Source organism: Gymnoscopelus microlampas (genome assembly GCF_963454915.1).
Source record: "Gymnoscopelus microlampas genome assembly, chromosome: 7".
NCBI lineage: Eukaryota > Metazoa > Chordata > Actinopteri > Myctophiformes > Myctophidae > Gymnoscopelus > Gymnoscopelus microlampas.
The window spans coordinates 3375468-3402773 of record NC_139944.1 but is presented as its reverse complement, the minus strand read 5'-3'; the positions used below and the strand labels follow the sequence as shown (position 1 = coordinate 3402773).

The 27306-nt window shown below is 41.2% G+C and overlaps 1 protein-coding gene across 1 annotated transcript; it reads right to left on the bottom strand.

The window, feature by feature from the left end:
- Window positions 1–9: 9 nt before the first annotated feature.
- Window positions 10–27095, bottom strand: LOC311048725 (choline/ethanolaminephosphotransferase 1-like). The gene is made up of 12 exons (XM_084061994.1): window positions 26906–27095; window positions 24060–24160; window positions 22279–22405; window positions 19354–19561; window positions 18448–18622; window positions 15217–15364; window positions 12197–12338; window positions 10959–11043; window positions 9003–9134; window positions 7899–8057; window positions 4792–4917; window positions 10–3766 (listed from the first exon to the last, which is right to left on the bottom strand). The coding sequence occupies exons 3-12, from the start codon at window positions 22304–22306 to the stop codon at window positions 3641–3643; spliced, it is 1329 nt and encodes a 442-aa protein (XP_083918120.1). The 5' UTR covers window positions 22307–22405; window positions 24060–24160; window positions 26906–27095; the 3' UTR covers window positions 10–3640.
- Window positions 27096–27306: the final 211 nt, after the last annotated feature.

Below are 27306 nucleotides of genomic sequence, written 5' to 3'. Positions count from 1 at the left end.
ACCAAATGGACATTATCAGAGTAACACACCCGTAATTTTTAACACTTTGTTTCCAGTGAGCCAACATGCACGATATCAGCACCCTGCCTCTGACCAGAATGGAACAGAGCCTTCATTAGTATCATTGGCAACACCTGTGAAGGAAGTAAGGAAGGGGCCTGATTTCTTTCCAATATGTCTGCTGTGCATAGAGCCTATACAACTGTTTTGCAGTGAAGTTTGAATAATTTCAAGTGCAACTGTAGCCTTTAAGACTATGGTAATGAGGTGTGAATCATTAACACACATGGTGTGTGTGTGTGTGTGTGTGTGTGTGTGTGTGTGTGTGTGTGTGTGCATAAACTGTATATAGTTGTACAGCTTTACTAAATAACTGTAGCATCAAAATAAACTAAAAACAACGAGAGCGAGAGAGAGAGAGAAAAGAAGAATCAGTATAAATCTTTTTTAAATCTTTTTTTAGAATTAGTAGAATGACGGTCAAAAGAAATGCAGAATTGCGGTGTGTGTGTGTATAATCGCAAATGTAATGCATTGTAATGCACTTACAGTATAAGGCATTATAACAATCATTATAAATGTTTATAATTGTGCATAACTATATAACAAGGTTTATGACGCATTATAAGTGCAGGTCCTAATGCATTATAAGCTCAGTAGAACAGCACATTATAACTACCATAACTTAAGTCACTTATGAAGTGGCTTTGTTATAAACCGTTTGTACATTTATAACGAGTGTTATGAAGCCTTATACAGTAGGTGCATGATAATGCATTATAAATGGGATTATACTGCATGACCCAACCTTAATGATATACAGTCTTACCTAAAAGGATATAGTACTGTACCAGCTATGGAGAATTGATTGATGTGTCAAAGCAGTGTCAGTAACTTGCATAAACACATAAATATCAACGCTCTAGGTAACTTTAGATATATATAATAAAATAACAAGTAAAAGCTTAAATGCAAATATTGCAAAACAAAACAGAGATTAAAGCAAAGGCTAACCATTTCATTCATTCTATACATGTCATTGTACATAAATGATTACAAATATATATATGTTTTAAATGTATGTTGACACAGACATATCAATCAAGTAGCACCTACAGTACTACACAGTGAAGTCCTCAGTGTTAATTTAACTCAGAGAGTATACTGTACAGGTAACACCAAATGGACCCGTAACTCTGAGAGTGTACAGGTAACACCAAATGGACCCGTAACTCTGAGAGTGTACAGGTAACACCAAATGGACCCGTGACTCTAATGCCGAGTTCACACTGTCAGCTACACAAGTACAATGTTGAGGTACTTTTACTTTACTGGAGTATTTCCAATGTTCACTATTTTTACTTCTACTTCACCTCAGAGGCAAATATTGTACTTTTACTCCACTACAATCATTTGAAAACTTTGGTTACTAGTTACTTAGCAGATATAAATTATTATATTATGAAACATACATTAACCACTGTTTTATATATAGGCTATTCTCAAACATGTTAGTACTTTTACTTATGCTACTTTAAGTATATTTTGATGACAATACTTTTGTGCTTTTACTCAAGTAACATTTTGAACACAGGCCTTTTAGTTGTAACAGAGTATTTCTACAATGCAGTATTGATACTTTTACTTACTAAATGTGAGTACTTTTTCCACCACTGGCTACAAGACAAGTTGAGCTGGCTTTCAACTGCAGCTACAAAGCTACCAAACCACCAAGCGACAGGTACAGTATATGCTGCATAGCTTTTTTTAGCCTTGAATCTTTTGTAGCTTCCAGTGTGAATGCGGCATAAGAGTGAACCCGTTCACTTGTACACTCTCAAGAGTTAATTAACACCATGTATTCTCACCCCACCCCCGATACCGTCGGGTCAAAAAACCTTGCGCTCATCACATTGTCGCTTCTAGGGCCCGGCCGATGACAGTTTTATGGGTTCGATGCCGATCCCGGTTTTGGAGAGATTCTCAACCTGTTGGTTGTGGGTCGCCCCCCCCCCCTTGAGGGTATTGTAAGTGGGCCCCCCTCCAAATAACTGGCGAAAACACTTGAGATTTGAATGATGATATAACATTAATATTAAAGTAGACTGTTGACTGATTGATGGTTAAAAATAAACATTGCTCTGAAATTGCCTTGCGGCCCACCCATCTGACCACTTAACGTGTTTTTGAAAAAAATAGAAAAAAACTAAGATATCATTATCAGAAGATGTGCAGCTCCATCCACTCCTTGTTTAACTTATAACTGAAAAAGGCTGTATCTCGCTTCCTAAGCACTTTTTTTTTTACTAAAAAAAAAATCTAAATCGCACTGGCCAGAAATAGACAGAAATACTGTAATTCGGGCACTCAATGACTTAATACGGCAGCCGTGTTAAGTCTTTCAAGTGGGAGGTTTTTCAAGTGGGCCCTGATCCAGTAAAGGTGAAAACCGCTGAAATAATGGCCGATATATATATGGGTGGGGGCTCTAGTCACTAGCGTACATAGAAACATGTGGTGAAGCAGATAAAACCCGAGGGTGACCATTAGCAGACAGTGATGGTGAAGTAGTGGTCGGCCGATTAATCGGCACCGATATTTGGCATTTTTATTAGTCAATTATTTTTAACCCTTAAGGATAGGCAAAAATAATGTTACCGATTTATCTATATCGGTCGAATTTCAGGTGTTTTTTTGGGCCTATCTGTAGTTGAGAACAGTGGTTCTCAAACGTTTTTATGTCAAGGACCCCCAAATTGACACTTATTAGCCTGGGGACCCCCACTTGAAAAGAAATGCCAAGGACCCCCATAAGAGAAGATTTTTACAGTTTTAGCAGCGATTTTCGACCATTTTAATTTCAAGGACCCCCAGTTTGACATGCATTAGGCTACGGACCCCCATTTAATGGCATTTCTATTTCTGGGACCCCAATTCATATTGTAAAATCAATGTTAATTTAACTCTGAGAGTGTACAAATGGAACCAAATGGACCCGTTAGGGGTCCATTTGGTTACATTTGTACACTATCTGAGTTACAGGCCCATAGGGGTCAATTTGGTTCCTAACTATATCATTTAGGTGGGGACCCCCTGGAACTCCCCCAAGGACCCCTGGGGGTCCCCGGACCCCACTTTGAGAACCAACGGTTTAGAAGACCGATCACAGCTTTCTATGTCGATGAGTATCAATGTGTTTTTGATGCTATGTGGGTGCACACATGCATAATGTTTCGTTGATTCTTTGATTTTACTGTGTACAGCAACTTTGGTCAATCTCGATTGTTTCAAATGTGCTCTATGAATAAAGCTTGATTTGATTTGACTTGATGAGGCATGAGCATGTGCACTGGTATCTACACACAGGGTCATAACTTGTAGATGTGTTAGTTTGTGGGAGAAAACGAGCAGCTAGGTTCAGCTCGTTGTTTCCAGCTATGCGTGTTACTGTTTCAAATCATTAATGTTGTATTTTATTAGATAGAAAAAAAGATAATCGGCTTGTATCGGCCATCCCTATTCACTAAATATAGGCATCGGCATTGGCCACTGAAAAACCATAATCGTTCGATCACTATGGTGAAGCATATAGAACAAAGGGTGACCGGTTATAGCAGACGGTGAAGGTGTGGTGGGTTCTTCATTGTAAAGCTGTGGCACTGGCTGGGGACAAAGGCTTGATTCTGAAGACGCAGATGTGGAGGTGAGAGGCGATCTGGTTGCACACGCTCACACAGTACCGTAGCAGGTCGAAAAACGAGATGATCTGCGTGGAAGGAGAAACCGTTGAAGGAAAATCAGCTAGGCAGGAAAAATGCACCGTCTCAATAGGCTCTATGCACAGCAGCCATATTATCACTTCCTTCACAGGTGTTACCAATGATACTAATGAAGGCTCTGTTCCATTTAGTGTAAGACAGTGGTTTCCACGACCCCCATAACTCTGAGAGTGTACAAATGGAACCAAATGGACCCTTGCGGGTCCATTTGGTTCCATTTGTACACTCTCAGAGTTACACACCTGTAAGGGGCCATTTGGAAGCCCATGAGGGTCCCTGGACCCCAACTGTAGACCCACTGGTGTAACAGATTGTTTCCAGTGAGCCAACATGCACAATATCAGCACCCTGACTCTGTTTGACCAGAATGGAACAGAGCCTTCATTAGTATCATTGGTAACACCTGTGAATGTCTTCATAATATGGCTGCTGTGAATAGAGCCAATTTACAATGTGGGCATTTAGCAGACACTCTTTATCCAGAGTGACTTACAGTAAACAATGTAAACACATGCATAGAATGCAGAGACAGCGTAGTGCCTCAGTAAACCAGGATCACAGGTAAACCAAGAACTTAGCATCAGTCTAAACCATAGAGTTAAAAATAATAGAGAGGGCACCGAAATCCCCTCCCATCCAACTTGCATTGAGTTGCTCACCCAGCGCGCATGAGGCAAAATCACCCCTTCTTCCGGGTTGGAAAGTGTGATAGGCGAGGCATATTTGGGGCCACTGGCCAAAAATAAAATCAGGATTCCAATTAAAAAATAGCAAAAATAGCAGATCTACAAGATCAAAACGCGCCGCACCGGCTAATTTTGTAACTTTTGTGTGACATCGAATGGCGAAGTACGGCATCCATTTATGAAAAAAAGTTAAAATACTGAGATAAGAGCTGTCTGCCCGACAGTATATGCAATGTGGCCCTCTGGAGTGAGTGTGGAAATATAGTGGCCCTCTCCATCATCAAAGTTGCATCACCCCTGGTCTAAACAATATATGAACTACTCACCAGGGCAGTCCATAGCACCAGGTACTCATCAATAAAACTGTTGAAATACTGATCCAGGAACAGCAGCCCCGGGCCCAGGAACGCTACATCATGGAGATGCATCTCACTTTTTGTCATATGAGCAACCTATGGAGATAATACATATTGGGTGTCATGTACTAATGTATCATGCAGATTCGCTGTCATGTAACAAATATACGTTGTGCCGTACAGATTCAGTGTCATGATGCATACTGTACATGACATATACAAATGTACACTAACCAGCCACTTTATTAGACACACACACACACACACACACACACACACACACACACACACACACACACACACACACACACACACACACACACACACACACACACACACACACACACACACACACACACACACACACACACACACACACACCTCTTCAACTGCACGTTAAGGCACATTTCTAATCAGCCAATCACATGGCAGCAGCTCAATGCATTTAAGGCTGTAGACATGGTGAAGATGATCTGCTGCGGTTCAAACCAGGCATCCGAATGGAGAAGAAGGGTGATTTAAGTGACTTGGAATGGGGTATGGTTGTTGGTGCCAAACGGGCTGTTTCAGAAACTGCTGATCTAATTGGGATTTTCACGCAATCACAACCATCTCTAGGGTTTACAGAGAATGCATAAGACTAGGCAACGTTTTTTCCAATCTTCTATTGTCCAATAGGCTCTATTCACAGCAGCCATATTATGAAGACATTCGCAGGTGTTACCAATACTAATGAAGGCTCTGTTCCATTCTGGTCAAACAGAGTCAGGGTGCTGATATTGTGCATGTTGGCTCACTGAAAACACTCTGTTACACCAGTGGGTCTACAGTTGGGGTCCAGGGACCCTCATGGGCTTCCAAATGGCCCCTTACATGTGTGTAACTCTGAGAGTGTACACATTTATACACTCTCAGAGTTATGGGGGTCGTGGAAACCACTGTGCTACACTAAGGCCTTGGCTACACGTACATGGATCTTTTTCTAAACGCACATTTTTGTGTGCGTTTGGGCCTTTCAGCCACACGCAAACGGTGTTTTTGGCCGCTAAAACGGATATGTTTGTAAACGGATAAATAAGTGAAGGTTTTCCAAAACATGCGTTTCAGTGGATCTGTGTGGACATGTAATCCAGAGATTTTGAGAAACGATGACGTCATCGCGCATTCGCACATGGTCATTATAATAATAAATAATACAATAATACATAAACACCGGACCGCTCATGGTCATTATAATAATAAATGAAGAGAGAGAGAGCAACACTTACAGTCTATGAAACAAGGCACGCTCATTTATGGCTAAATAATGTCATACTTAATAATAAGACAGTGGTGGGAAAAGTAGCTCATTCACTGTGTGACGAAAACCCTCTTTCTCTGCGCCAAGTAGAACACACGGCGCGCACACAGATTGAATGTGGGGTCTGTCGTCCTAAAACACAATCGCCCCGGTGCCGAGAGTCCCTGCTTTATAGTGGTGTTCGATGTTTTTACATTGCCAACTCTCACATGTACATTAACGTTCAGATTTCAAATATAAAGTGCTTACCCCTGAGCCGCGGACGTTACAAGGCGATCCGGACCGCGATAAGTACCCGTATCTCCCGTATTGTTCAATAAAAAGCATTTTAATCCGATCGTCGGCCATTTTCTCCAAATTTTCTCCGATGCTTTCAACCATGCGACACCAATGGTTGGAAGGTGTATTGCACTCTGATACATTACCAAAATAAAAGAACAGAAAAAGAAAATGGCCGGCGATGGGATTAAAATGCTTTTTATTGAACAATACGGGAGATACGGGTACTTATCACGGTCCGGATTGCCTTGTAACATCCGTGGCTCAGGGGTAAGCACTTTATATTTGAAATCTGAACGTTTATGTACATGTGAGAGTTGGCAATGTAAAAAAAAAAAACGAACACCACTATAAACCAGAGACTCGACAGCGTCATGTGAACCATGGCTACTGTTTGAGCTGCAGCTGCGGCCTAATAATGTTGTTTTCGTTTATGTTCACGTATGCTGTTCACGTATGCTATTAAAATAATGCAGCTATTGCAGTATTGGGCCTTAACATGTGATTACAAATGTATTTGTATTTGGCCCCTCATATAAATAATTATAAAATAAATGTAAATATAAAATCTGATATAAAATTGAAACATGCAGCTGATGGATGCGTTTCTGCGTCTACGTGTGGACGGGGATTTTTGTTTATCTTTGTCATGTGGCCAGGGATTCTTTTTAAAAACGGAGGACTAAAATATCCGTTTAGTAAAAGATCCATGTACGTGTAGCCAAGGCCTAAATGGAACAGAGCCTTCATTAGTATCATTGGTAACACCTGGGAAGGAAGTGATAATATGGCTGCTGTGCATAGAGCCTATTGTGGTGAGTCTGTTCTTAGTTGACAGGAGTGTCACCAGGTGTCTACAGGCCTAAGTGCGTTGAGCTGCTGCCTTGTGATTGGCTGATAAACAAATGTGCGTAAACGTGCAGTTGGAGAGGTGTGTCTAATAAAGTTGGCCGGTGAGTGTGCATGGTATCATACAGATTCAGTATCATGCAGCACACTTTAAGACATATACAGATATATGTTGTACCACATAGATTTACTTTAACCCATTGAGACCTGAAGCCGATTCTACATGTCTCCTAAATCTCAACAGTTTTCTGAAAAACGTATGTTTCTATATCAGTGGTGCTCAATCTTTTTCATGTCAAGGACCCCCAAAATGATATGTATTTGGCCGCGGACCCCCATCAAAATATTTTGTTCCAGGGACCCCCAGAAGCAACGATTTTGAGTTAAAAATGTTCGCTTTAAAAATATATATATTCAAAGATTTGCACACATTTTCACAAATTTTCAAAAATAGCAGATCTACAAGCATGAGCTTGTATATCTGCTATTTTTGAATAGCCCAAAGTGTAAAATAATAATTTTTAGCTCAAATCTAAAAAGGTCTTAATGGGTTAAAATACATATACAGATATATGTTGTACCATATAGATTCAGAGTGATGCGGCATTAAGTGCAGTATATCATGGAGAATGTGTATAATGGTACTTACAACTAATTTGTTGGTGATTTTAGCAGAGACAAAGCCAAAGGCCAGGATATAAATACAGGGGTGCTTCTCAAAGAGCTGGACGGCAGACTTCTTGTATATCATCATAGCCAGCACTATAACAGAGCCGATATGCAGCACAGGGGACAACACACTGGTTCCCTGCAGGGACAATGAGAAAACACTTTGGTTACTAGTGGTGTTAAATTTGACGGCAAATGTTTATTTGGTTTTTAGTCTACTTTTAGTTGACTAAATGTTAGATTTAGTCAACTACATCTACAGTTGATTTAGTTGACCACATTTTATTTTATTACCTTTTATGGCATCCTAATGTGTGATTTATACGTAGCCGTGTGCCGAAAATAGCCAGATGTGAGCTTGTCAATCGGCTATTTTCGGAGCGTGTCACCCACACGCAGCCAAGCATAAAATGACTTGTTTTATTTCTAATGAATCTCTTCTCCGCTAGTTCCTCCCTAACATTTAAGCCTAGTTTTTATTTGTTGATTTGTTAATACATATACATGTCTTTGTATAAAATTAAAGACAAATACCTTGACAGATACAATAAATAAACAGAAACAGAATATTATTTTTATTTGACCACATATGCCCTATAAAAAAAACTTTAACGGAAAATGAACCGTCTGGACATCAACTTGGATAAAGGGTGTCTCCCTAATTAAAATCAGGTGTGAGTGACGGCACGTATTCACCTGTTTCCTAGGCTGTGTGTTTTCCACTTCCTGTCGATTTGATCCAATGAAATCCAATGAAACTGGTCAGATGACCAATGACATCCAATGAAATCGACAGGAAGTGGAAAACACACAGCCTAGGAAACAGGAGAATAAGCTATGGGAATCACACAGGTGAATGAAATCATGATTCATATTTATTCATAAGGGCTTGCGTGTGTCATCACACAGTATGTTTGTGTTTGACAGGAAGTAATAAAAAATATTACTTTTAGGGAGTTTTGACACAAAAACAGATTTTCTTTTCTCCATTGGCTCCATTATGACCGTATAAGCTCCACAAGTGTGAAAAAACTTCCATTGCATTGGGTCTATGGCCGTGAAATCATGCCGTGTCCATACTCACTGCGATGGTGGATCCATTTTTGCCCACACCTCCCGTGAAAATAACGGTGAAGTAGTTGGTGCAGGAGAATATGGCCCCTACAAACGTGCAGACTGCAGGAACTAGTTTCATCTGGATATTTATAATAGGAATCTATGGAAGACGCACAAGAGATCACAATTACCACGACACCATCACATGTTCACGCTCAAAACTATTAACCCATTAAAACTCATTAAGACCTGAGGCCGCTTCTACGAAAAATATAAATCCTAATAATTTTTCGGGAAAAAAATATAAAGAAAAGATTTTCACGATTTTTCAAAAATAGCCAAAGAAATATAAAGTGACATAGATGCGTTCCAGGTCTTAATGGGTTAAGACCTGAGGCCGATTCTAAAAATGCCTTCTAAGTCAGTAGTTCTCACACTTTCAAGATTGTTCATTAATGTTCAAAAATAGCAGATGTACAAGATTGCAGCGCGGCACAAAGTGATGCGCTGTGAGCTTGTATATCTGCTATTTTTGAATGGCCGACACAAAAATCTAAAATGACACAGACGCCTTCCCCATTTTAGGACCAAATCACCCATTTTCAACCCATCGTCATCAATAACAGATTCAATCAATCAATAAGTGTGCGTTAAAGTATTGAAAAACGGAAACGCTCAAGGTATCTGAAAATGTTACTTAAAAGGAGCACTTCAACCATTTTCAATGTGTGTGCAAACCAGCCTCTATAACAGTGCTTCTCAAACTGTGGGTCGGGACCTCAGGGGGGGTCCCCAGATGAGTAGCTTAACCCATTAAGACCTGAGGCGATTCTTTAAAATGTTTTCTAAATCTTAAGTTTTTTGAAAAATAAATAAATATATGTTTTCAAGATTTTTCAAAAATAGCAGATCTACAAGCTCATAGCTGCTATTTTTGAATAGCCAAATAAATCTAAAGTGACACAGGTGCGTTCCAGGTCTCAATGGGTTAATGTTTAACATAGTTTTCTCACTCAACAGCAAGCGTACCAACATACAGTATAAGTGTAGTCTAAAGTGACAATTTAAGGACTTTTAAGAAAGAGACTATTAGTGCATACAATCTAAAATTATCAGATTGGCCAAATTTCAAATAATTGAAAATAGCCGATCTACATGCTCATAACGCCTCACAGTGGTAGTCTGTGAGCACGCAGATCTGCTATTTTCACAATGTGTATCTGTGGAACGGTCAGACAAAATGCTACAATTCCAACTCCTACAATTCCAAGTTGTCAGGGAGGCGGGTCCTCAGTTCAAATATGATTATGTTGGGGGGTCGCGGCCTGAACATTTTGAGAACCCCTTCTCTCCTGCCATCACTCTTATCACCAAAATAGGGATGCCCAGTTCAAAGTGGTTTGGACAGACAGACAGACAGACAGACAGACAGACAGACAGACAGTATATAATTTACCTCTGTATTGTGAAATGAGATATGAGATTTGATTTGTGCAGGGATTTTAGCTTGTTCTTAGTGGTTTTGTATTACGTGAGTTCATGTGACGTGCTGCGTGCTATGTGCTTCATTGGACAATTTATTTCATGTATTTTTCAGGACCACATTGGAATGAAGTGTTTTATTACACTTTTATGCGTACATCCTGGGTTGGCATTGTGTTGAAACGTTGGTTATTTCTTTTACGAAAACATCAAATCAAAGTACAAAATCACACCCATGAACATATTAGTAGTATCGGCATTATTTGTATCACTTAGTTAAGGCTATACATTAACTGGTATTATGGTATTAGGATGAGTGACATCACTGCCACTTTGTGACCCCCCTGGGTCACAAAGTTATTATTTCTATTGGAAATCCCATAGGGGAATCTTAGATCGCGTCTTATAAGAACTGTGTTCCAAACATAAACCAATCAGCCTGGCACACGGCCCCCTTAGGATTTCATCTCAATTGCCGGTGAGTTCTGCATTGTGAAATTACCGGTGACTGCCAGAAAGCGGATCCTCCCACGGCAGCCAGCAAATAGGTGATTATAATGAAGATTTGCACCTCTGTCACATCGATGCTGAGAGAGAGAGAGAGAGAAGAGAGGCACATGGCAGTAACGGACACCGTTAGTACAGATCAGAGATCTCTACGGAAGCATCCAACCCAGCAACCAGCCTCCTTCCACAGCACAACGGGGCTTTACTCTACTATGAAGACAAAGCTCCAAATGCTTGTGTCAAGACCATCGTTACATCTTACTATAGGGTTGGGATCCGGAACTGGAGGAACCGGATCCAACCCGGAGTCGGTTCCATCCATAGAGTTAGAAATAATAGAGAGGGCACCGGATATCCCCTCCCATCCACTTGCCTTGAATTGCTCACCTTCCGGGTTGGGAAATGTGATGGGCGAGGCCTATTTTTTTTTCTGCACGTCACTTCCGTGACGCGTTTTGCGTCACCGAGGTGCGCAGCCACGTGCGCAAGCTCGAGCCCAAGCTTGTGAGTCGAGCCCACACTCGTGAGTCGAGCCCATTGGTCAAAACCATTTCCGCTCGTTCATGTACAGTGGCCCCAGCTGCTGTACCCATGAATGGCCAGCATGTCCAATGCGCTTCAATACAACCACTGGGTTCTGGGGGCTTGATTCCTTCACATTTGGAACCGTTTGCGGAACCGGTCAGAGCTGGTATGTAGACTTCTCGTCTGCTGTGCAATTACAATACCAGTGGTTGTCAAACTGTATCATTTCAAGGGACCACCATAACTCTGAGAGTGTACAAATGGAACGTAAACTCTCAGAGTTACAGACCCGTAAGGGTCCATTTGGAACCCCCTCAAGTGACCCCGAGGGTCCCTGGACCTCACTTTGAGAACAACTACAATAATGCAAAGTATGCAATACTGTATGTATGATTTAATTTGTGTTTATCAAAAAATGATTAAGTTGTATAGACTTTTTTAGTTTTAGTTTTTTTCAATATAGGAATGGTTAAAGCAAACCGTTGACTCTTTAAAGTATAGTGTTATAGAGTAATAGTGTAATTGTGGTACTCCACTGCCAGCAAAAACGGGCCATTTTACCAACCTTTGAAAAATCATGCAATATTTTCCTTGATCGAAGCGAGAAAAAAAGGCAATATTTACTCGCGCGACCCAAACATGGGTCCCCGAGTGGAGCCACTGTTTGGGAAACGGTGGTATATATACGGTATAAGCAGTAGCACTCACACGCCAAAGCGCAGCGTCCCCGACACGTAGGTCTGCCAGTGGGCACAGTAGAACATGAACATGCCCGCGAAGCAGCAGAAGAACATCCAGTCAGGGTTGGTGCCCAGCTGGACCGCTATGCACGTGCCCAGCACCACGAACACTGCGGAGATAAGATAAGATATTTTTGATTTAGTTTTAGTCACAGGGCTTTTGAATAAAATTCCATTTAGTTTTAGTCACATATTTGTCTTCTGAAATGTTTTAGTTTTCAACTAAAACATATTTAGGCCTTGATGGTGTCGTAATGCCCGATTTATATCTTGCTGTGTGTCGAAAAGAGCAGATAATAGGCTCTATTCACAGCAGCCATATTATGAAGACATTCACAGGTGTTACCAATGATACTAATGAAGGCTCTGTTCCATTTAGTGTAGCACAGTGGTTTCCACGAACCCCATAACTCTGAGAGTGTACAAATGGAACCAAATGGGCCCTTACGGGTCCATTTCGTTCCATTTGTACACTCTCAGAGTTACACACCTGTAAGTGACCCCAACTGTAGACCCACTGGTGTAACAGTGGCTGCGTTTACATGGACAGGTTTATTCCACTTCAATTCGGAATGAATGCTCATTCAGAATAGAATTGCTCATGTAAACGCATCGGTATGGCCATACCGGTCTGATCCGAATGAAATTTCATTCGGGTTTGAAGGGCTGGTATATACCGATAGAATCGGGCTACATTGCCCATGTAAACGCACTGGTATCAGACTGGTATACATTTGTTCTTTTGTGCATGTGTCATTGGCTAGCGCGGTGCTTCTGGGTGGGGGGGGGGAGAGGCGCAAGCCATGTGGAGTCTGGCGCTCCAAGCCCAAGTCGCAGACGCGCGTAGTTCTCCGCCGACCGGCTCCTCCTCCGGGTCAGCAGCAAATATAACAGGAGCTGATTTTGCTGCATTAAACTCATCAATAGCAGACCAATGGCCGTAGCCAGGATGCGGTGTGCTTCCATTATCAAACCTTCTCTCTACCTTCTCTCTCTTAACTTGTTTTATTGTCTCTCTTCTCTTCTTCCTCATTTACCTATATAGCTGGCAGCTTTGATTGAGTGTGAGCTGTGGCTTGTTATTATTTCTCTCTGGCAGCCGTGACTTTAGGCCTTGGCTACACGTACATGGATCTTTTACTAAACGGATATTTTAATCCTCCGTTTTTAAAAAGAATCCCTGGCCACATGACAAAGATAAACAAAAATCCCTGTCCACACGTAGACGCAGAAACGCATCGATCAGCTGCATGTTTCAATTTTATATCAGATTTTATATTTACATTGATTTTATAATTATATATATGAGGGGCCAAATACAATAGCTGCATTATTTTAATAGCATACGTGAACATAAACGAAAACAACATTATTAGGGCTCAGCTGCAGCGCAAACAGTAGCCATGGTTCACATGACGCTGTCGAGTCTCTGGTTTATAGTGGTGTTCGTTTTTTTTTTACATTGCCAACTCTCACATGTACATAAACGTTCAGATTTCAAATATAAAGTGCTTACCCCTGAGCCATGGATGTTACAAGGCAATCCGGACCGTGATAAGTACCCGTATCTCCCGTATTGTTCAGTAAAAAGCATTTTAATCCCATCGCCAGCCATTTTCTTTTTCTGTTCTTTTATTTTGGTAATGTATCAGAGTGCAATACACCTTCCAACCATTGGTGTCGCATGGTTGAAAGCATCGGAGAAAATTTGGAGAAAATGGTCGACGATCGGATTAAAATGCTTTTTATTGAACAATACGGGAGATACGGGTACTTATCGCGGTCCGGATCGCCTTATAACGTCCGTGGCTCAGGGGTAAGCACTTTATATTTGAAATCTGAACGTTTATGTACATGTGAGAGTTGGCAATGTAAAAACATCGAACACCACTATAAAGCAGGGACTCTCGGCACCGGGGCGATTGTGTTTTAGGACGACAGATCCCACATTCAATCTGTGTGCGCGCGCCGTGTGTTCTACTTGGCGCAGAGAAAGAGGGTTTTCGTCACACAGTGAATGAGCTACTTTTCCCACCACTGTCTTATTATTAAGTATGACATTATTTAGCCATAAATGAGCGTGCCTTGTTTCATAGACTGTAAGTGTTCCTCTCTCTCTCGCTTCATTTATTATTATAATGACCATGAGCGGTCCGGTTTATGTATTATTGTACTATTTATTATTATAATGACCATGTGCGAATGCGCGATGACGTCATCGTTTCTCAAAATCTCCGGATTACATGTCCACACAGATCCACTGAAACGCATGTTTTGGAAAACCTTCACTTATTTATCCGTTTACAAAAATATCCGTTTTAGCGGCCAAAAACACCGTTTGCGTGTGGCTGAAAGGCCCAAACGCACACAAAAATGTGCGTTTAGAAAAAGATCCATGTACGTGTAGCCAAAATTGTTATTATTCATTACCAAGGCTGCCAGAGGTAAATAATACATATGTTTACCTGTCAAACACCCCCGCCCCCTCCCCCTCCCCCCGTCCCCAACCCGGCCCGAAGCACTCTGCGCATGACCAGAGTTCTATTCCGAATGAATGCTTTGCTCATGTAAACGATTGAGGAACAGGAATACTTTTATTCAGGTGCCATGTAAACAGTTGGGTATACATTTCTATTCGGAATGAGTTCATTCTGAATGAATAAATATTGTGCATGTAAACGCACCCAGTGTGTTTCCAGTGAGCCAACATGCACAATATCAGCACCCTGACTCTGTTTGACCAGAATGGAACAGAGCCTTCATTAGTATCATTGGTAACACCTGTGAATGTCTTCATCATATGGCTGCTGTGAATAGAGCCTATTGCATTGAATATGTAGTGAGGGTCCCTGCTTCATCTCTCTCTCAGCTTAGGGGTCTTTGGCCTGTAAAACTTTGAAGATCCCTAATCTAAAATTGGACTAGATTTAAAAAATAAATAAAAACCTGGGCTAGGATACATTAAAAGGCTATTCTAATAGATCATACCTGTGGACAGCGAGTCACAGCCATGGTCAAACAGCTCCCCCAGTGGAGAGCTGCTGTTGGTGCGTCTGGCCTGTTTGCCATCGATGGCGTCCAGTGACTGGTAGATGAACAGTCCCAACGCACACAGGAGGTACGCCCACAACGGTGCCTGACACACACGCACACGCACGCACACACACACACACACACACACACACACACACACACTAGTTTTACAGTTTAATAACAGGGTTCCCACACAATTTTAACCAATGCATTTAAAAAAAAAAAAAAATGTGGTTTCTAAATTATTAGAATTAATTACTAAATAATGCTGCACACATATATTATATATAATTTGCACAATTCCCAGAATTTCCCAGCATAACATTTGGAGGCCTACACAGCAATCATTCAGCACACTAATGAGGCTCTTCAGTCAGTGTGCCATGACCCAAGGGTAAAAGAATTAAGCATAGAATATGAAATGGTATGTGTTTGTGTATACACATGGAGTATGGAGTTCCATTCCATATTCCGCACCACAGTTTCACCTATTCTAGGGCAAACTTTTCAGTGCCGCTGCTGCGACCCCCCAAAATAATCATATTTTAACTGGGGACCCCCCACCCTGACAAGCACTTGGAATTGCAGGCATTACATTTAATTTGACTCGGTTCCACAGATAAATATTGTGAAAATAGCCGAACTACAAGCTCACGAACACCTCGCACAGCTATTTTCACAATGTTTGCCTCTTTCTTGTGTAATATTTGACAATTAGGATTTGGTATCAAAAAGGTCACTTTATAAATGTGCAGATACCCTGTATGTTGTATACACTTATACTGTAATTGGTTCGTTTACTGTTGAGTGAGAAAACAATGTTGCACATTAACCCATATAGACCTGAGGCCGATTCTAAAAACGGCTTCTAAATCCTGACCTAAGTTTTCTGAAAAACTTCAAATATGTATTAAAAGATTACAAAATGTATGTTGCTATACTGTACATAGCAACAGGAACCCCAAAACGGGTTCCCGTCGTCCTGAAAGGTATAGTTACAAATAGGGGTTCCCGGCTTCCCGCCCAAAATGGGTTAAGCTAATCCTCTGGGGACCCCCCCACAATCATTTGGGGACCCCAGTTTGGGAACCACTGTTCTAGGGCATCGCATACTGGAGTGCAAGGCTCATTAAATGATCTTATTATTGAACACTATTTCACATATTGTTAAGACGTTGTTTTTGGGACATGTTTTATGAATAAACAAAATCAATAGCCAAAAACAATGCATAGCCAAACATTTCCCAAACATTCAATTAATTCCAAATCTTTGGTCTTTGTGGGGGTGTGTTAATAAAGCATCACAACTTCATCCATATTTTATACTTTGGCTATTCAAAAATAGCAGATGTAAAAGCTCACACCTCCTATTTTTGAAATAATGTATACGTTTTTAACACACATAATTTCAGATGGGGGTCCGTGGCAAAATACATATATACATTCATTTGGGGGTCCTTGGTATGACAAAGGTTGAGAACCACTGTTGTACATTATATTACAGAACATGACAACTGGAGGTGCGCATGCTTGAATAGGCTCTATTCACAGCAGCCATATTATGAAGACATTCACAGGTGTTACCAATGATACTAATGAAGGCTCTGTTCCATTCTGGTCAAACAGAGTCAGGGTGCTGATATTGTGCATGTTGGCTCACTGGAAACACTCTGCTACACCAGTGGGTCTACAGTTGGGGTCCAGGGACCCTCATGGGCTTCCAAATGGCCCCTTACAGGTGTGTAACTCTCAGAGTTATGGGGGTCGTGGAAACCACTGTGCTACACTAAATGGAACAGAGCCTTCATTAGTATCATTGGTAACACCTGTGAAGGAAGTGATAATATGGCTGCTGTGCATAGAGCCTATTGTGTGTGGCTGTGTAGCCCATCTTTTGTGTTATGGGACCCTCTAGTGGACAAATTTGCAGACAGAGTGACAAGCACACAATATATATAAACATAATACATAGACATAGCATGTACAGTCGATCAGTGGTTCTCAAACTTTTTCATGCCAAGGACCCCCAAATAGACACTTATTAGCCCGCGGACCCCCATTTCAAAAGATAAGCCAGGGACCCCCATAATAGAAGATTTTTACGGCTCTAGCAGTGATTTTCAACCATTTTAATTTCAAGGACCCCCAGTTTGACATGCATTAGGCTACGGATGGACCCCCATTTAATGGCATGCATGTCTCTGGGACCCCAATTCATATTGTAAAATCAATGTTAATTTAACTCTGAGAGTGTACAAATGGAACCAAATGGTTCCATTTGTACACTCTCAGAGTTACAGACCCATAAGGGTCCATTTGGTCCCCGTCCATCATTTCGCTGGGGACCCCCTGGAACCCCCTCAAGTACCCCTGGGGGTCCCCGGACCCCACTTTGAGAACCAATGCAGTAGATCACTGTATTTCAATTTTTATTTTTCCGTACTCTAATTTCCACACTTTTTCAGTAGGCTTTTCAGATAATATACAACCTTACTTGATAGAGTAGCATATACAAACAAATGAATAAGACTGCTTTAAAACTGCCCATGTGCAAGCTCACGGCTTACACATGAATACGAACTTTGCACATGATGAATACCACTTTATTTGTGCTATTTGTTATCAGTTCTTTTTTTCTCTTTCTGAAAACCGCAAAATGCCCAACATTGGCACATCTGACTGAAAGTGGCACAGTGCAACATGGAAACAGTGCAACTCAACAACACCAGAAGGAGCTCATCTGACCTCGTTCCCCCCCAAATTTGGCTCAAACGTGGGGAAAAATGCATTCTACTATGCTGTCACCACAATGTGGATCGACCTACCAAAAGCACCACAGATCTCAACTCCCTGCCCAAACTCAAAACTAACCTAAAAGCATGGCTGACCTCAAAATACAACTGCTCTTAGTAGAACAACTACCAAGTGCCGCGCTATGAGCTTGTAGATCTGCTATTTTTGAAAAAGCCTTGAAAATGTGTGCACATCTTTGAATATATATATTTTTTAAAGCGAACTTTTTTAACTCAAATCTTTGCTTCTGGGGGTCCCTGGCACAAAACATTTTCAAAGAGGGGTCCGCGGCCAAATGTATATCAATTTAGGGGTCCTTGGCATGAAAAAGGTTGAAAACCACTGCTCTAGAGTAATCAATCAATCAATCAATCAATCAATAGATGGTGCTACCTGTTCAGTGGCGGTAGGGCAGTAGTAGACCAGCACCAGCGTGGTGAACACGTTGGTGGCCAGGCCTACGATGGTGATGAGGTTGGGGGCCACCCACACGGGTACCCTGGCCACCAGCCACTCCCAGAAGCGCTGCATCACAGGCTCCAGCAGGGAGCAGCCCGCACTGCTGTACCTGTACCATGTGACACACACACACACACACACACACACACACATAGGCATATCAGTCGGATTGGCGGGTGCGACATAGGTGTGAGAACCTCTAGTGAATAAAAAGGACATTTCTGTTTGGCTTTTAGGCTTTGAAGTAACACAGGGCAGATATGACAATAACCTAAATTAGGGATGTCAACAATGAATCTATAATCGATTAACTGCCGTTAAGAATTGACCCTATTAAATGTATATATTTTTTGGGGGCTAGTGAAAGTTACAGGTATGGTGTGTGCGTGTGATATCAAATGTGAGCTTACCATAATCACAGTAATCCTTAATCATATTCAAGGGCTTTTGGAGAGAAATAAGACAGACTCCATAGAGCCCTGCAGATGTTTCTGCACTCATTTTCGGTTTCAGACAAGAATTTTAATTTTGGTCAGAAAAGACACCGCTTATCAATTAAACGATAAATCGATCGACAAGGTTATCAACTATCAATTAACGAAGTAATCGAAATGTGCATCCTTTACCTAAATATACAAAGAAATTATGTATTTAATAACTTTATACATAACAAAATAGAAAAATGAATAGGGATGCGTTGTGAGCTTGGTGATCTGCTAATTCCACTACTTTTTCAAAATGTTTGGAAATGACTATGACGATTACGCAAAAAATTCATTGCAATGATCTCAAATAAATGCGATTAGGCGATCGTGTCATCATCGTGACAGGCGTACTTGCCTGTGTTCCTCCAGTCTCTTGAGCTGGTGTCTGGTAAGGGGGGGTGAGGGCAGCTCTATCAGCCGGCGCAGGGCTCCAGGGGCCAGCCAGCAGGTTGCCTCCATGCCCCCCACCACGCTGCTCTGCCCGGCGGCTGGGGGGTCCCTGTCCCCGCCCCTGTCCCTGCTGCTGCTGCCGCCGCCCGGGACCCGGCGCAGCCGCGGACCACCTATAAGGGTTGGTGGTAACATCATAACGAGAGTGTAAGTTGACGATCAAATTGTCATACAATACGCTCTATTCACAGAAGCCATATTATGAAGACATTCACAGGTGTTACCAATGATACTAATGAAGGCTCTGTTCCATTTAGTCTAGCACAGTGGTTTCCACGACCCCCATAACTCTGAGAGTGTACAAATGGAACCTTACGGGTCCATTTGGTTCCATTTGTACACTCTCAAAGTTACACACCTGTAACTTGGAAGCCCATGAGGGTCCCTGGACCCCAACTTTAGACCCACTGGTGTACCAGAGTGTTTCCAGTGAGCCAACATGCACAATATCAGCACCCTGACTCTGCTTGACCAGAATGGAACAGAGCCTTCATTAGTATCATTGGTAACACCTGTGAATGTCTTCACAATATGGCTGCTGTGAATAGAGCCTATTAACTGTGATTGAAGACCCGAGGACCGATTCTACAAATCAGTACTTCTCAAACTTTTTCGTAATTCAAACGTTATTCAGCAGTTCATCAATACTTTCAAACGCAAACATTTTCAAAAGATAGCAGATGTACAAACTCGCAGCGTGGCACGAAGTGACGCGCTGTGAGCTTGTAGATCTGCTATTTTTGAATAGCCAACGCTAAAAATCTAAAATGACACAGATTCTTTCCCGGTTTTAATGGGTTAAAGGTAGAGCAAGAGATTAGGGACAACAGCTGATATTTACATAATAGTCCTTATCTAAACAGCAATATATATCGGTTTGTTATGCTGTAATTGGTGACCTGCTGAAATATGTGACAATTGTGTAGACATCGCTATATATGGAAGTATACAGGATATGGGAAGCCTCGCCCCATAGGGGCAAGGCTCCCCCCTACTGGGCGGGGCTTCTTTCATTCTACAGGAGTTGGGAAGACCCTTCGGTGGGCGTTCACAGTCTAATACAGCCCGAATACCCCATTCCAGCACCGGCCTCAGCGGCTTGCTTCGTCAATCATTAGACTCCCAACCCACAGCTCCTGGGATCGAATCCCGCTGATGCCACTATTTTTCCAACACCAGTGGACATTTGTTTTCGCCGATAAATCTCAAGCGAACTTGAGCCACGAGAGGCACCATCGAAAACGCCAAAACGCGCGAGTTGCCGCGCCGAGCGTTGCGAAGTTCGCTTGAGCCTACTGAGCCCCGTCCGAGTTATGTACCGAAAGGCACAGAATCGTAATTCATGTTGTGGGGAGAGCTTTTGCCCCAACTGCCACTCAAAGTGACTACTGGCCAATCACAGCGCGTCTATTCCGGAACGTTCCCAACTCCCATGCACTCAAATAGGCGTAGACGTCACATAACGTCAGTGTCCGAACGTAAATCATTGCGCTTTGTTTATTAGCAGAGTTCAACCTAGCAGTATTTAAAGACCTCCATGTAAGTTTTGAGTCCACAAGATGGTCACATATTTCGGCAGGTCACCAATTTCACCGTAACACCGCCATGCTGGAGGACAGATGACGGAGGAAGCGAGGAGGCAGAAATTTGAGTATTGGAATTTGGCTTAACCCATTCAATCCGGGGATGCATCAGTGGCATTTTTAGATTTCCTTGGCTATTCAAAAATAGCAGATCTACAAGCTCATAGCCTATTTTTGAAAAATGTTTAAAGTTTGTGCAAATCTTTGAATATAATTTTTTTAAAGGGATTTTTTTTTTACTCAAATTGTTGCTTCTGGGGGTCCCTATTACAACATATTTTGAGATGGGGGTCCGCGGCCAAATGCATATAATTTTGGGGGTCCTTGACATGAAAAAGTTTGAGAACCACCGATATAGAAACATAGGTTTTTCAAAAAAAACTTTAGGATTTAGAAGAAATGTTGTACAATCCCCCAGAAGCAAAGATTTGAGTAAAATCTTTCGCTTAAAAATATATATATATTCAAAAGATTTGCACAAACTTTCACGATTTAAAAGCTCATAGCGCGGCACTCGGTGCCGCGCTATGAGCTTGTATATCTGCTGTTTTTGAATAGCCAAAGAAATCTGAAAATGACACATGATTCTTTCACGGTCTGAATGGCTTAAAGGGATTGTAGGCAAGTTCAGAGATAAAAAAAAGAAAAAAACTGTTGTCAAACACCGCACCTCCACTCCCCTCCTCATCAGCAGTTCGTTTCCCCGACCACCAGGGGGAGACGCAGGGGGGACTTCTAAACGGGCCATGCCCAAAATAGGTTGCTTTATTCGGATACAATGCGTGTCACTGTCCGCCCCTGCTGGTTCTCTGATTATTTTTTTTTAAATAGGCTCTTTCATGATAAATTGACCACATATATGAAGTTAAACAACTAAATTCTATCCAAACGATATCTTAAGTACATTCTGTGCCTCAAAAAATAAGTTTGAGAGCGTTTTAAAACCGAAAGTAAAAAGTTAAAACTGCCTACAGAAAAACAATGGCGGCTCGTTCCATTTTTGTCGGCTGCACTCGGTCCCATTCGGTTTCACCCGAACAGTTCACACGGGCACGGACGCGCACATGCGCCCGGACATAAACATAAACAACATAAACAGTAGGGAAAATACGGATTTCAGAAAGAGGACTGTGTTTCAATGCAGGAAAACACCCCAGCATCATTATATAGTGGCTGATAGAGGGGAAAAAATGCAAAATATATATATATAAATATTCTTGAAATTTTAACTTTAAGATAGTTGTCACCTTGCTGCGGTCCGGGGGGGACACTCATCCTGGAGCGTGCCTGGCCAGCCAGCCGGCTGCGGAGCACCGTCCGTCACCTCGCGTCACGCTTCAGGCTGGCTCTTTTAAGCGCCTCCTTCGGGTGGGCCTGTCGTCAGCATCATGACATTTTACTTGACCATTGATTGGCTCTATGCACAGCAGCCATATTAACACTTCCTTCACAGGTGTTACCAATGATACTAATGAAGGCTCTGTTCCATTTAGTCTAGCACAGTGGTTTCCCCCCATAACTCTGAGAGTGTACAAATGGAACCAAATGGACCCGTAAGGGTCCATTTGGTTCCATTTGTACACTCTTTTGTACACCTGTGAATGTCTTCATAATATGGCTGCTGTAATATGTGCTGCCTATTGTCAGACAAAGTGATTGCGATTAACAAACAATTGAGTTGTGTTTGTTTTTTTTGCCCATAGAACGTTGGAACACGAGAATAAAAATGATTTCTGTTTGGCTTTGTAAACAAAAACTGACAAATAACTTAAAGGTAGGGTATGTGATATTTTGTTAAGGTTAAAAGTACTATATTCTGACAGTTATCATTGCTACAGAGCGTTTGTTCGGTCACAGGGGTCTCTCCAGCTCTTTAGTAAACAGAATATAGTACATTTTCAGGTAGGTGACAACATTTAAGCCAATCAGGAGAGAGGAGAGATTTTATCCAGAGTAAATCCCTTACCCTACCTTTAAATATCTCTGCTGTCGGGCAGAAACCAGCTAACTCTTTTTTCTTTTTCAGGACATTTTTTAGGAAATGAAAAAAAAAAAAAAGTGGAGTTAGGAGATTTTGTTCATCATTGATAAGAACAGCTGAATGGACCTCCAAGCTCGCAATGAGGTTGGAGGTCAAAAGGGGGTGGAGCAGACGACCCCCCTCCCCTTCTTTTTGTATATATTTGTTATTTTTCATGCTTTTTTTTGTACATAGTGGTATTTTTTCTCTGTGTTTTTATGTTGATTTTTGAACTGTTTGGTTGCTACTATATATATATCTATGAAATGAATTCAAGGATCCCAACGGAAACTAGTCCGCAAGGACTTTTTGGTCGGACCTTTTAGCCAAAAGTATTATAAATGTAACTGTGTTGTTTTACATTCTTTTGCCTAATAAAAATGTCAATCAATCAATCCATCAAAGCAGTGGCGTACCCACTGTAGAGGCAGGGCAGGCGGTCGCCTGCCCAACTAAGATCTCGCCTCCCCTAGAAAACCCAAATAACCCGAAAAGCTTAATGTCCTCAAAGTCACGCATCCAACAGGCTTTGAACTGAGCAAATTGGACCTTCCGTTTCAGAGATAATGGCCAAAACATCTTGAAAACGGCCACTTTCGCCGATTTCGTTGAAAATTCTTTTTTGGGGGTAATAGAGGGGAGGGGGTGCAAAAAAAATCTCGCCTGCCCTAAATGTAATTCCTGGGGACGCTACTGGGGTGGAGCGTGGAGTGTAGCAAAACCAGCTCACTCCACCCCCCTTTGGTGGAGTTAGCTGGTTTATCAGACAGTTTGAGGATCCAATGGAGTTAGCTGGTTTTGTCAGAAGCGCTTCTTAGTACTTTTCATAGTTCAACATTTTTTTAACCAACACACAGACGTATAGGGTGTTCTTATGATATCTATCTTATCTTATATGTGTCATTATAAGTGAAACAACTGACATATTGTGACGATTATGCAAAAGTAATAGTGAATATCTCAAATAATTGCGATCAGTTGATTGTGTAATAATTGTGACAAGCCTACCTTCAGACTGCCTCGTGAGCGCCTCCTTCAGTCTGCCTCTAGTAGTGCCTCCTCCAGCGCTAACACAACGGCCAGATGCTGATCCACAAAGGAGCTGCAGGCTGTGGTTGGACAAGAACACAGTGGAATATATTAGTTTTACTACAGTAATAGTATAAATACCACAATGTAGAAATACTCTGTTACTAGGCCTTCCACAATTATTACATCATGTATTGTCTACTCTAAAGCCTACATAATTGTCTAATCACAATTGTTTTTCATAATCGTCATAAATGTTTCCATGTTAAAAAATGTCCATACATTTTCAAATAAAAGAAAGCAGAAATAGCAGATCTACAAGCTATTTCCACTATTTTGTTTAATTTTCGAACGTATAAAATATTATTAAACATTTCTTTGTAAATTTAAGTTATTTGTCATATCAATAACCACTTAAAGCGGCACTATGTAACTTTTTATTTTTTTATAAAATGTAATTGTGTCCAATCTGTATGGTAGAGTATGTTAACACTATGACTTATATTGTATTTTGTCTCCCTGCTCTTCTATTGAGACATTTAGATCATGTCAAAGCTCATGTCTCACCTAGACAAAGGATCTGTCATGGATTTTGACCTGATGGTCAGGATTCCATTTATCCCCTGAGCAAGCACCTTCAAAAAGCAGGTTTTTGAGGGATTATTTTTATGTATTATTTATTTTATTACTAAAGGAAAAATTGTAATAGAATTTGTATTATCAAATAAATTGATTAAACACTTTAATCAACCCTATTTTATACTTTGTTGTACAAAGTTGTTGTGCAAAATAACAACATGTCCCAAAAATATAAAGTTACTCGTCCTAAGGCTATCATATAATGATTTACTTACTGTATCGATAGCTGTTGCACTCATGATACAATGTCTCTTTTTTATAATATTTTAATATAAAAGTTTAGAATATTTAGAGAAATTCTAAGTTTCAAACGCAAAAGTAGTGGCAACTGGATATTTATTATAGTTAGACAGCATGTTACCTTTAAAGTTTAATGCACGTCTCCCATAGAGTTAAAAGGGGACGTCTCCCCACCCCCGCCTCCGCCCCCCGCTACTGAGACCGGTCGCGGCCCAGGGAGGCAAATGTCAGTCGCATCTTTGGTTGTCACGGCAACGTTGTCATCTGTCATCAAGGTAACGTGGGACGTCACAAAGGGCTGTTCCATTGCTTTTGTACCCTTTTGGAGCCCTTAAACCCTCCCACACTCAGACACTTTCCAGCTGACTTACCTTAAGCTAATGATGGTGCAGGGCTTGAGGGCTTAGGGCAGAGTTTGGAATTGGGCCATTGAAGTCAATGAAAGTAGCCACCCCGGGTGGCGGCACTTTCAATGTTAAATTCCAATATGGCCGCCGTGTGAATATGGTCTATAGCACTAGTTTCCCAAACAAGCTTGCATTGTGAGCTTGTAGATCTGCTATTTCCAAAGGATTTGTATACATTTTTACATTTGAAAACTTGTGAAACGGGACATTCTGCATAATGAGTACTTTCTACTTTTGGTACTTTAAGTACATTTTGATACAAATATTTTTGTACTTTTACTCAAGTAAATTTAGAATTCCGGACTTTTACTTGTAACTGAGTATTTCTACATTGCAGTATTGATACTTTTACGTAAGGAAAACATGAGAATATTGTTTCCACAACTGGTTATTTAACACCGTTACTGAACAAACAAAATATCACAAACATAAGCTTAGTAAGAAATCTCAGCTATTCCTTCCAATAATGGTGTTGAGTACAATTGTACCCAAATGGGTTAAATGTATTAACACACTCTGTAATTAGTTTATTAATTAACGTTTAGTAACAACAACAACAACAACAACAACAACAGTGGTGTAAAGTAACTAGTACATTTACTCAAGTACTGTACTTAAGTACAATTTTGGGGTACTTTTTTTTACTTTACTGGAGCGTTTCCAATTTTCAATACTTTTACTCCACTACATCCCAGAGGCAAATATTGTACTTTTACTCCACTACAATTATTGGATGACTTTAGTTACTAGTTACTTTGCTGATATAAATGATTATATTATAAAATATACATTAACCACATTAGCCCTATTTTATACCTAGGATTTGAAAATAGCAGATCTACAAGCTCACAACGCGTCGCGAGCTTGTAGATCTGCTATTTTCAAAAAATGTCAGTACTTTTACTTTTGGTACTTTAAGTATATTTTGATGCCAATACTTTTGTACTTTTACTCAAGTAACATTTTGAACACAGGCCTTTTTTTTTTTACTTGTAACAGAGCAATTTTATACTGTGGTATTGCTAACTTTTAAGTGTAATATCTGAGTACTTCTTCCACCACTGTTAGTTTATTAATAGGCTCTATTCACAGCAGCCATATTATGAAGACATTCACAGGTGTTACCAATGATACTGAAGGCTCTGTTCCATTCTGGTCAAACAGAGTCATGGTGCTGATGTTGTGCATGTTGGCTCACTGGAAACACTCTGCTACACCAGTGGGTCTACAGTTGGGGTCCAGGGACCCTCATGGGCTTCCAAGTGGTCCCTTGCGGGTGTGTAACTCAGAGTGTACAAATGGAATCCATTCGTACACTCTCAGAGTTATGGGGGTCGTGGAAACCACTGTGCTACACTAAATGGAACAGAGCCTTCATTAGTATCATTGGTAACACCTGTGAAGGACGTGATAATATGGCTGCTGTGCATAGAGCCTATTATTAACTATCAACTACAACAACAACAACAAACAGACTTCCTTTAGCTTTAGCTTTAGCTGCTAGCATACTGTGTTGTGTTCCAAAACATGAGGACCAACCTGAGCCTGTTCAGAAGACCCTTATGACCCTTAATATGCTCCTTATTGTGCTTCCTTATGACCCTTATGCTCCTTAGGGGGTCCTTACGGTCCGTGCAGAACACGCACACACACAAACACACACATACACAGTACACACGCACACACACATACACACGCACACACACAGGGACAACAACACACCGTTAGCCTGTTAGCTGCTAACGGGCTATAAGCTAGCTGTCACCACAAACACCGGCTACAGTCAGCTGACAGCAGTGTTGCCATGTCCGCTTATTACAGGCGACTTTGGGTTTCTAGAGTTTTTTATTTTATTTTTAATAGCAGATCTACAAGCTCGTTGTGAGCTTGTAGGTCGGTTATTTTCATTATATACACAGCTAGTGCTGTAGTTACTTCTT

What these genes read in the sequence shown, in the direction of transcription:
- LOC311048725 (XM_084061994.1), bottom strand. Translation starts at nt 22,306, where the DNA reads ATGAGTGTCCCCCCCGGACCGCAGCAAG. An exon ending in GCCCTACCGCCACTGAACAG is followed by an intron (nt 15,365 to 18,447) that starts GTAGCACCATCT and finishes CGTGTGTGTCAG; the next exon opens with GCACCGTTGTGGGCGTACCT. An exon ending in CTGTGACTCGCTGTCCACAG is followed by an intron (nt 12,339 to 15,216) that starts GTATGATCTATT and finishes TTATCTCCGCAG; the next exon opens with TGTTCGTGGTGCTGGGCACG.